Genomic DNA, 11815 nt, shown 5'->3' on the forward strand with positions numbered 1-11815 from the left:
TTATAGCAATAATTTAATATTTATTGTCAAAAATTAACTATCTGATTTAACAGTTATTAAGGCAGACAGGTTCTGAAAATATAATAAATCATTTGTTTGAGGACAGGTTCTGACCCAGGCTTGTTCATTAAACAGAGGACGCTGCGAGTGGAGCTGACATCACCGCTCAGGTACAGAAAAAGGGATTTTAATGCAACACAAAAATCTAAGTCAGGACTAAGCAGGAATCAACAACGATGTGTTTCATAATTCAATGAACAAATATTAGACATTAATGGACTTTGGACCAATCAAATCTCTTTGTTTTACATGTAACGCACTCTTAGAGGAACACTTCTATGTTCTAAAATTGACCTAATCTTAACTTGACGGATTAATCTAGCGGGTATTCTCTTGATTAATTAATGAATCATTCAGGCTATAAAATGTCAAAAAACAGTAAAAAATGTCGGAGCTGATTTTTTCAAACGTGGACCGACAGCTCAAAACCCAAATAGATTCAGATTACCCTCAGAGAGGACTACAGAGACCAGAGGCTGGAACCAGTCAAGTTTGACCACTTGTTGGCTTAAAATTGACATAAAAACTTTTCCGTGGATCAACTCACTGATTGATCGATTGATCGTTTCAGCTCTAATTTCATTCAGGTTAAAAATAAAACTATACTTTAACATGTAGACACAGGTTTGGTCTCTGACTACGAACATAAGTGGGCAACAATTTTCATTATTCTCCAGGGATTTTCAGTGATTAACGTACCAGCAGCTAAAACTGTCACGGAGACGATCTACGAGAGCTGCTCCATATGAAACGAGAGTTTCTGGAGTCCCGGACGGAAGATTTTCTCACCGCTCTGCTGGTGATTCTGCTCCAGTTTCCTAAGATACATTCAGGTCCAGGTTCAGTGCAAAGGTTTTATCAAAGAGACAGTGGACAGACTGAGATTCAGACGAGGAGACGATCTCTCTTCGTTTCGTTCAGCAGGAGTCTGTAAGTGTGTGTGTTGTTGTAGGTGACTGGACGATCACCTGGAGCTGAAGGAGGGATGGAGGGAGGGACCAGCAGGCTTCAGTCCTGGACCCCCTCTCAGCCCATGTAGGGGTACCTCCACTCTCTGAGGGGGACGTGGGTCTGCTTCACCACCTGCGGAGACGTCCACCTCAGGACGTAGTGTGGACCTCCAGGTTTGTCGTTAGTCCCTTGACGAAGAGGAAAGTTCACAAATCATGCAGTTTACATTTGTGTCCGGATCACAGATCGGTGTTACCAGCAGTCAGACTGAACTGTACCTGGAGAAACTCTCATAATCCTGTGCGGAGAACAGGTAACAACTCTTACCTGAAGCTCTGGCGCCACCAAATGGCTGCTGAGCGACAATGGAGCCGGTGGATTTGTCGTTTACGTAATAGTTCCCTGCAGCGTTTCTCAGGGCTTTAGCTGCCTGGTCGATCACGGTCCTGCAACGGAAAACGCTCGGGCTGAAACATCCGACCAGTTTGACAGTTTTTCTGCTCCCGTATTTATCAAGTGTCTCAGAGTGTTGGGAGATGAATGGCAGCACGTCATCTGACGAGCTGTATGAGAGACCGGCGTGGGATCCTCGCTGGTCCTGTGAGGACCTCGGTCTCTGTACAGACAGAATATTCTCTCCTGCATCCCCCACACGGTCAGTCAGAAAATGACTGAGTTTCAGGCAGAGACGGGGTCTTTTAATACACCGATCAGGTTTTAATGTCTTGGCTGATCGGTGTAAGCTCTTTTTGATCAATGAATATGTGGTGCACCATATGTCAGTCTGAGACACAGGTCAGGACGGACAGGAGAGATTTCACAAGGCTGATAAAATGCTCTAAAAGTAGGACCAAACACACGTACGCGTCCTTGCAGGGACGAAGTCCTCGCTGGCCAAAATCTCCCACTCTGAGACGCTTTTTAAATACAGGCCCCGCTCTAACGCGTCCTTCGGAAACACAGATGCGCAGGTAAACGTGTCTTACTTGTCCTGAGCGAACACTGCTCCTGTCAGAGCGTACGGCGACGTGTTGTCTATCAGCTGCAGCACCTCTTTGTAGTTGTTCTCAGGATAAACATAAACTGTCAGAACCGGCCCAAAGATTTCCTGCGCGACACAACAGCATGTTACCAAACGTTAGTAAAGATACACAACCTACTACACACATCCCGGTTGAATTTTTTAAAACCGGGTTTACAAGTATTTCTCTAAGTGTCCTGTTTTTACTCATAGAGAAAGTAAAGGGAACAGTGGAGTGTATTAGAGATGACCAATAAACCCACACACACACACACACACACACATAATGCGGCTGTGGTGTGTTTTCAGGTTGTGAATCAGGGCGTGAAACAAGGTTTGAGTGGGCTTAGTAAAGCAAACAGCGGAGGACGTTTCTGTGAGACACGTTTCACATGATATGTAGCTAATCCATCTGTTTGTCCTGAGCTTAGGCCACATAATGCTTTGTTAACCAGGACAGGACATTTTCTCTGTGAGAAGATTAGAAAGATCATTAGAAATGAGAGTAAAGCCTCACACGAGGACACTGTGTGTTTACTGGTCTACATTAGTTCAATATACTGTAATAATCATAATCATTTTTATTTTTATAGTAGGGAGCGAGACTGGTTCCCGGTGCAGGGAGACAGAATAAAAGCACGAAGACATTTAGCCTCATTCAACAATCCCTCGTATGATCAGTACCTCGTTCATGATGGCAGCCTGCGGGTCATCGGTCTGGATGATGGTCGGCTCCACAAAGTAACCCCTCTTATCGTCACAGTTGCCACCAGCGATGACCTTTAGATTGGGAGAGGACTTGGCGTGATCGAGCCACTTCTTTATCCGAGCAAATGACTGCAGGAGAAACCAAAAGAGGAAATATAGTCAGTAATAAAAAGTTACGCTTCAATATACTGAAAATCGGACAAAAACCTTATCGTCCTACCTTATCATCTATCACAGCTGAGAAAAAGGTGCTGAAGTCTTCCACAGGCTGCAGAACAGAAGAGAAAATCACTATTTGACCACATGCTCAGAAATCACCGTGTGCCTGGATAATTCACTATTTCTTATCGAATAAACGATGAACAGAGAAAAAGAATCTGCAGATAAACGGATGATGAAAATATGATTACAGCTGGCTGTCATTTCAATCTACTGCTTCTCTGTCTTCTTTGTGAACTCACATCTCCCACTTTGATGTTTTTGTGAATGTCCAGAAGTCCCTGTTGGATCTGCGGCCAAATGCTGTCTGGAACGTACATCCTGGAGCAGGCCGAACACTTCTGACCTCCGTACTCAAACGCTGAGCGGATCGTCCCCGTCACCACGCTCTGAATGTCCGCAGACTTGTGGACGAAGTGGAAATTCTTCCCGCCGCACTCTGAAAATATCAAGAGCCGCATTCAGTGGCGCAAAAACCCAAACTGCTACTTCAGGTACCTCTCAGAGAGAAAGAGGAGAAGAGGAGTTCACTACGTGTCTGGCTTATTTAAAATGTGTGTAGCACTCACGTCTGTGCATGGTAAAGGCAACAGTAAAAAGCTATGGCATTTATAAAGCACCGCTCTATGTCCAGCCTGGTGCCACTCACCTCCCGCCAGTCGAGGGAAAGTCCTGTAGGCGTCCAGGTTCTGAGCGACCTGTTTCCAAAGACGCTTGAACGTCCTAAAGAACAGATTGAATCAAAGCATTGGTCTGGTGTCATTCAGAAACCCCAGTGGCTGTAAAACAACCACAGGATTAGTGCAGGGTGACACATTCCTATGATATAAAACCAAGCAGCGTGTCATCTGATCTGACACTTTTCTAATATCCAAGACATGTCTTACGGGACGCTGCCGGTGAAGTTGATGCCTGTCAGGTGCTCGGAGGAGGTGATGGTGTCTCCGAACACCGGACCATCGGCTGGCAGGAACTGGATGATGTTTGGGGGCAGACCGCACTCCCTCAGGACTTTGTAGACAGCGTAGCTTGCAGACATGGCGGTGTCACTGGGCTTCCACAGAACTACGTTACCCTGGAAAACACGAGTTGGAAAAAACTAAGCACAGAGATATTTGCAAATCGTATGACACCCAGACAGAATCGTCAGGATCACGACGGCTGAGCAAAATGTCCACGAGCTAATGCTGAAGCTGAGCGAACGCTGCGGCCGCTTTCCATTCTGTTCACCCTGCTTCCTCCGTCCAGGCTGGCTCTGCTTTTCTTGCCTCCTCGCATCGTTCCGCCGTTTCAGTGACAACCAACTTTCTTTGTCTGTGTTGTTTGTGTTATTCTAATCAGTTATTGTCCTCTGTGTTCTGTGATGCTGCCATAGATCCACAATCAGTGCTGGAGCAGCAGGTGTCAGGTGTTTTTCTTCCAAGCTGTTTCACATTTCTACATTTCTATAGATCGGCTGAGACACCGTGCGTCACGAGACGTCACCATCTCCTAAAAACGAGGCTGCAGTGATGACGATTTAACTTCCTCGTTAGCCGAACAGAAAACAGCCATGAAGTGCACCGCACACAGACGACAGAGACAAACGTATCCACACTCACCATCAGAGCTGGGGTACCTGCCAGGTTTCCACCAATGGCAGTGAAGTTAAAAGGAGCCACAGCTGCTACAAAACCCTGAGAGAAAGGGTAGGAAGATACATACATGGATTTACTTGACCAGAATAAAAGATATATAACAAGACTGCGATCCAATTAACGTATTGAGGATAAAAACACAATGAAGCTAAAAGCGTGTTTTCTTTAAGATGGCAGATCTTATTCAAACAGACAGGTCGACTATTTACCACAAGCTTAACTTGACTATTTCTTCTTTCAGCTGTAAGATTGAAATGTGTACAGAAAAGTCTTTTTTAGCTCAGCCAAGGAGGTCATGTTTTCAACCGTGTCTGTTGGTTTGTCAGCAGATTTACACACAAAATTAATGAACCAATTTGTACCAAACTTGGTGGAGGGATGGGGCCTGGGCCAGGGAAGGACCCATTACATTTTGGGGCAGATCCGGATCATTCACTATAAATTTGAATTTTTCCCTCTAAGTCTGGTGTATGTTGTTTGACACTGGCCTCGGCGGAGGTCTGTGCTCTAGATCGGATGTATCATATCTTCGGCTTATATTGAGGAATCTTAAGCTTTTTCTTAATGGGTTGTGGAAAACTGCAGGATGAACAATCAAAATGAGACTGAACTATAGGAAGAGAGAGAATTTTTAATAGCTACAAAGGTAGAAAAATAAAATAAAGAAAAGAATGAGAGTTTTGTACAATTACGGTCAACCCTCCTTTAAGGACTGGAACCTTCCCCCACCAGGTAATTTACAGTACAACAATAAGAAAGACACATTAGGGAAAAGAAATTCAGCTGAGGTTTTTTCCCAACATGGAAATCCAGCATTTACTGGAGGTATTTATTCACTGACCAACAGTGGAACAACAAAGCAGTATTCAGCACAGCAATGACATGTACAACAGTATGAGACGCTCTTACCTCCAGTCCACGGTAGAGCATGGTGTTGGTGCTTCCATCTGCATCTATCGGCTGCTGTTTCTCCAGCTCAATCGCATGCTTGGCATTAAATCTGAAGAAGTCAATCAGCTCTGCAGCGGCATCGATCTCCGCCTGGACCACCGTCTTACCCTGAAACGCATACAACACGGCACAGAATTAAACTAAAGTGTTCTGTCCAATTAACACATCTGTCTGAATCCAATTCAATTTTGTCGTGTGATTAATGTCCTTGTCTATTCTCCCTCTGTGTGAAGATCCATATTCCCAATAATCCCAATTTGTCTCTGATAAACCAGGTTAAACAGATCAGTCTGAGCTCCTGTACCTGTCCGATCATGGTCTTGGCGAGGATCTCTGCCCTCTTGGGGCCACTGATGACATCGGCTGCCTTGAAGAGGATCTGGGCTCGGTCCTGGACGGGCTTCAGGTCCCACTCTCTCCTCGCTGCTACAGACGCCAGGATGGCTTTGTTTATCAGCTCCTGCATCGGCCACATTCAAGCAGAAAGAAGCGGTTGGTACAGACTCTGGTTGGTAAGTGCCTTAAAAACCAGAATTACATGGTGCTGCAAACATAGAGCAATGTGTATTCACAGCCCCCCCCCTCCCCTCGACAGAGTGAAACAGTGGAAATATCATTTGACCTTTTTCAATAATCTGATAGAAACCGTGTCTGTTTCAGTGCCTGTTGGTGCATTACTCTGTGTTCAACTATGCCAAATATGTTCAATAATGAAGGATGAACAGAAATCTGGTTTTCTACCTCAGGATCATGTGACTGTGTGGAGCTGCTCAACACAATGGAGCAGAAAATCAGGGAGAATATCAGATTTGTTCACTTTAAAAAGTGCAAAAACCAAATAAATAGTCTGTATGTAAAAATGAGACGGTGTTCAGTAGTGAGAGGGAGGCTGCAGGTTATCTGATCCTCCACAGGTGCATTTATACAGAACTGACCCCCCCCTCCCCAAACAAAGAAAACTGATTGGTGCATGCGCGGTGTGTACTCTCAAACAAATCTTACCTTGTCAGCATAACAGAACTTTGCCACCTTATGTGAGTGATTGAACGGCTTTGAAAAGAAACAAAGAAAAATGAATATACACGAAACTCGTGAAATTACACAAACAATATTTTTTGTCAAGGAAAAATAATAAAGGTTCAAATCAGGCGTTATTACATTAATGAAAATTCAGCTGAGTTTTATTTTGCGTCTAACAGGGTAAACTTATTCTATTGTATGTTTGAATAATGATTCAAATAGCGATATAATGATCGGCACCTGAGTTTCCATGTAGCAATAGTTTGCTCAGATTACAGAAGGTGCTGTTGACTCTACTCACAGATAACTGATATCTGATGTCTTTGGTCCACACATGTTCATCTCCGACCACACATGGGATCTCCTCTGTCTGCCCCCTCAGACTGTCCAGGGCCTAAAAAACGTAAAGTCAAGATAAAGGCACAGAAACCGAACTACGGCTCATGCTCCGCAGGTGTTCGGAGTGTATTAAAGTCCGTTTTTGTGACGGCTGGGCAAACGCAAGCAGGTTCTAACCTTCAGCAGCTCTTTTCTTTCTGCGCTTCCCTCTTTGAAGCCCAGGATCGGCTCATTTTTCACCTCCACAGCTGCACAAGGGAAGGTTCTCAACCTTAAAAGACACACACACACCCACACACCACAGGTAGTTAATGCCTTTAAAACCCTTTCTTAAAAAAATCCCTCTATTCATTCAGAGCGTGCCTCCAGCCAAAGTGTGTTGTCTGGGGCCACTCGGCAGGAAAACAGCACAGATCAGCAGCTGCCTTTGACCCGAGCTGGCTTCAAATGGCCATGAAAGTCTTGGTCATGGTGGGAGGATGTTGAACTCCCACAACTGGTTTCAGCTCGACTCTCCCGAATGCCGTGCCAGTATTTCAGTAAGCCCTCAGTGGAGCTGGAGAAGAGTTTGGTAAAAGGCAAACAGAATCAACCTGGAATCCCTTTAAAAAAAAGTCAGCTTCCTCCTTCAGGGCAGAGATACCACAACGTCAGGTGCAACAGTCACACATTCATTTTGAGTCTGTGCAATACAATCCCTTCATTTGTACTCCAGCTGTTGTCCCTGTCTTATTGTCTTATCTTAACTTCTTCTTATTCACTGGTTTTACCTGCTGTCATTTGTTTTCACCTACTGTTTCTCATTGCTTTTTGTATATTTACAGATTTTACTGACAGGTGCGTTTGCTTTGCTGTGTCTGTCTTGGCCATGCAGAATTTCATCTCCAGTCTCTCCCTCTGACAGATGAAGCTCGTCGGTGTGAATGTGAAAGTTACTGAGTCTCTCCAGACTCACCTGAAAAGTGCTTTGGAGGTAAATCACAGTAACGCACTGTTTCTGTCCGACCTTCACAGTCTGATGTCAAAGTTTTGTGGAGTAATTAAATAGTAAGTAGTGAAAAATACTCATCATAATTTAAGATGACGTCTTTAAAATGTCTTGTTTTGTCCGACCAACAGTCCAAAACCCACAGCAACTCAGTTTACCGTCACAAAAACAGGGAAAAACAGAAAACGCTGGAACTAAGGAAACTTTGCTGTTTTAACTTAAATACTAAAATGGTTTGTAAAAACAGTCCATTTTCAAAATATGATTATAAATCAGAAAACTTGGAATCCATGATTTTCTTGAATTGTAATCGGGTGAAATGCATCATTTGATGAAAACCCGACACACATGCTGTTAAAGTGTAAACGTGATTGTAAAATTAATTTCATGTGGCAGGGGATTGTGGATTCTGCCCAACTGATAACGGAGCAGTCAGAGTGGGTTTGGTGACTTCAGTGAGTGGCTGCTCCTGCTGGAACTGGTTCTACGGTTATGGTTCCTCCCTCCATAACACTGTCAGGTCTTGGCCTTGAGATGATTTGTGTTATGATTTGACACTTTATCAATAAAACTGAATTGAATAGAAAGTTAAAAAACCAACTGTTTTAGATGACAACTTTTATTTCAGTGGCACTGAGATGACTATACTTTATCATGTAACAGGTTTTACAGGATCTACCAATCATATCTGGGAAACTGATTAAAACGTTTATTTGTTTTTACACCCATTACAGTGTTACTGAGCTGGTTTATACTCACAGTGACCTCAAAAGCAACATTATACAGATTTTGTTCCAGGAAACTTTATAAGAATTCATTCGGAAATTAGGACACATAAAATAAAGCTTTACCTTTTCTTTCAATTGTTTCAGCACCAGTTCTCTGTGAGCCAACAGGCAGAGTCACAGTTTTTCAACTAAAAATATGAGTCCCGATAGTCTAGCCCACTTCTATGACAGCGATCCACCAAATAGAACATGTAGAAGTCGTATGACAAAACCAGCTTTGGCTTTCACAGCACTGCAAGTGAAAAGTTGGTCGACCTGATGTTAGTACGCACTTGTTGAAACTGTCTGCCGATCAACAAGTCGAAAGACAGAAAATAAATCAGCAACTATTTTGATAATTGATAAATAATTCAAGACATTCGTCTTCCATTTTCTTCGTCTTCCGTGATAATAAACCGAGTATCTTTGGGTTGTGGACGTCTGGTGACGGACATTTTTCACCGTTTCACATTTTCCAGCCCAAACCAGGAATCGATTACTCAAGACAGCAATTGGCAAAAAAAAACTGACGATAAAAATAATCATTTGTCGCATCCCTAGATAAGTTTTTTTATTCCTGACGTAACATGTGGATAGACAACAATTCTTCATACGAGAGCAGGTTTCTGGTTTGACATTAAGTTACTTGAAATTAGACAACAGGAGATCGAGCCCCATTTTACACTGCTCGCCCGCGTTACTCTACGGCATTTTTCGAGGAAAAATGTTAAAAATTCTCTGCTTGTAGCGTCTCGTAGTGATGCTTTTCTTTCCCTAATGGTGACGGTAAAGTGAATATATTTGGGTTTCATAGTGTTAGTCAGACAAAACAAGTGATTTGAGGAGTTCACGTTGAGCTTTAGTAAATTGTGACTGTGAAAAATGATCTTTTCAGCTTTTTTGGACATTCATGGAGCAGGTGTTAGTTGCAGCCTTGTTTGACTGACTTCTTCATTTTAGTCATTTTTTTCTGATGCACAGCTGATTTCAGGTCGATCCAGTTTCTTTGAAAGTTACATCACAGCAGGTCTGTGGTGCCTTCAGCCTTTCATATATGATTAACTACACCGGTCTAAGCTTTCTGAACTGAAGGTCACAGAGTTGATAATGGCCTTTGGAGGGGGGTGGACAGGCTGGCCGGTGGCATGATAGGCTAGGGCAGGTCAGATGACTCTCAAACATCCTGGGACACAGCCGAAAACTCTCTGACAGCCTTTTTTCTACACATGTGCCTCTCATTCAGCTCCACACTGAGCTCCTGTGCTTTTGTAGCCTGGACGCCAAGAGAGAAAGATAACTAACATCTGGAAATGAGAGTTTTTACAGGTGTCAGAGGAGAATAAACATTTGTTCTTTCTGAGAATCAGACACTGACTCTAAGAAGAACAAGAAGGAAAGTGCAGAATCCCCAAAGTCCTCACATCCATCCTCCAGAAACCTGAATATGACGTTGAGCTGTATCCAAGTGTTTTAGACCCCACTCCAACAGGAGCACTGATATCAGAGCGTATCAGAGTCCGAGCGGTGTGTTTCTGCTGCTATACCGGCACGTAGCACATGAAAACTGTCTACCGCTGGTCTACCGCTGGTCTACCGCTGGCACATACCACTCTGCACTGACTTATGACAGTTTTTTACTGACATCTTCCCCTGTGTGACTGAGTAGCATATCACTGCTGTTCCACAGACAGATACCGCTTCTTTTTACACCACACCGTGACCTGGATGACTGAGAATCTTCACCGGCATACCGCTCCTCACATTAAATAAATAAAAGGTCATTTTGATCATGTCCATTGGCACATAGCTGGTGTTAATGGTCAAACTTCGTCCGGGGCTAGACCCAGTTTGTGCTTCCCATGCATCTGAGCTACAGAACTAAGCATCTCATTCTCTGAAAGACAAATAAACAGTGATGTTTGAAAAACCTGGAAGGTACAGGTCTGAAGGTATGCGGGTGAAAAGCTATTCTGTCCACTTCTAAGCTGTGACTGGATGAAATGTTCGGAGAGTCTTTGAGGATTCTGGAGAAACCTTCAGAACAACAGTGACCACCTTCTGGGTTTTTACGATATCACCTGGAATTTATCTTTTGGAGAAAGGGAAGGTTTCCACTGAGTCTTGAATGTAACGCTTGTACGTAAGAGGCACAAACTGGGATTAAATGGTCAGCAGTGGCATACGCCAGTGAAGAATCGGATAATCTTCTGGGGAGTGGAGTATGGCAGCGAAACACAGCGATTTCCTGTTTTTCCTGTGGAAAAGCCACGACGCCCCGCTCAGAATCGGCACCTGAGACTAAAACAGGAGCGGTACCTGCCTGTGGCATGGGGGCCACACGGCCCAGCAGTGGCATGTGCCACTGAGACACACAAATCAGATCCAGTGTGTGCCAGTGAGAGGTGGGGTAGGACACCAGGTGGTGTTTGGAGGAGAACTGCAGCGGAGTTTTACTTCTACCTGTTCTAATGGAGAACCTTCCCCCTGACTTTGAAAATCTTAGCGTCCTTCCCAACACGAACAGTCCGCGCACATTTTCTGGCACGAGTCTGCTCAGGACTCCAAACGTGACGCATGAGGTTTTCGATTCAACTGAAGGAGATGAACCGACTCTCAAAATTAATCCACAATATTTCTCTAATGAACCAATCGATTAATAGTTGTACGTGCAACTAATGAATCTGACAGAAACATGTCTGGAGCATTAGAGACAGACTGGAGGTGACGGACACGGATGAGTCGTTAAATAAGGTGTAACGGGGCTGCGTGAGGTGTTCCAGGAGAAGCTAACGTTAGCTGACATGTTGTAACCGTCACCCCGGAGGTGAGGCAGGCTCGTGGCCGCTCGTGTGAAACGTTCGCTGGTACCTACCCCCGCCAGGACCGGCCCACCGCCGCCCTCACACGGAGCATGTTCCCACCACGGGCTGATAACACGAGCTGACGGAGAAAACCGGCGGACACCCGACACGGGGATCGATAACTGATAGTCGGAGCAGATCCAGGTCCAGGACTACAAACCCCGACTCAACTAACGCTTCACGGGGGGACACGTTTAGTTTTGAATGCCAGATTGCCGTTCACTTTGGAAGCAGTTATTAAATCCAACGCTAAAATTAGATAACGGGGAATTTAGTTAATCATTAATGACCCA

The 11815-nt window shown here is 44.2% G+C and overlaps 1 protein-coding gene and 1 long non-coding RNA gene across 2 annotated transcripts; one reads left to right on the plus strand and one right to left on the minus strand.

Moving 5' to 3' along the window:
• aldh4a1 (aldehyde dehydrogenase 4 family, member A1) lies at positions 1-11815 on the minus strand. The gene is made up of 15 exons (XM_040159701.1): positions 11534-11815; positions 7084-7177; positions 6869-6961; positions 6550-6597; positions 5852-6007; positions 5506-5655; positions 4561-4635; positions 3847-4034; positions 3609-3682; positions 3202-3398; positions 2961-3008; positions 2717-2869; positions 1998-2119; positions 1339-1457; positions 1-1199 (listed from the first exon to the last, which is right to left on the minus strand). Exons 1-15 carry the CDS (start codon positions 11572-11574, stop codon positions 1087-1089), a joined length of 1671 nt encoding a protein of 556 aa, XP_040015635.1. The 5' UTR covers positions 11575-11815; the 3' UTR covers positions 1-1086.
• LOC120807532 lies at positions 7377-8499 on the plus strand. The gene is made up of 3 exons (XR_005709837.1): positions 7377-7560; positions 7731-7953; positions 8291-8499. It is a non-coding gene; the product is annotated as an uncharacterized LOC120807532 (long non-coding RNA).

The sequence above is a fragment of the Xiphias gladius genome, chromosome 21 (genome assembly GCF_016859285.1).
Source record: "Xiphias gladius isolate SHS-SW01 ecotype Sanya breed wild chromosome 21, ASM1685928v1, whole genome shotgun sequence".
In the NCBI taxonomy this organism is placed as follows: domain Eukaryota; kingdom Metazoa; phylum Chordata; class Actinopteri; order Istiophoriformes; family Xiphiidae; genus Xiphias; species Xiphias gladius.

Excerpts from the sequence above, each read along its gene's own strand:
- aldh4a1 (XM_040159701.1), bottom strand. The coding sequence starts at position 11,574 with ATGCTCCGTGTGAGGGCGGCGGTGGGCCGGTCCTGGCGGGG. Across the intron at positions 7,178-11,533 it reads GTGGGCCGGTCCTGGCGGGG|GTTGAGAACCTTCCCTTGTG; the intron begins GTAGGTACCAGC and ends GTGTCTTTTAAG. Across the intron at positions 6,598-6,868 it reads ACATCAGATATCAGTTATCT|CCGTTCAATCACTCACATAA; the intron begins GTGAGTAGAGTC and ends TTCTTTTCAAAG.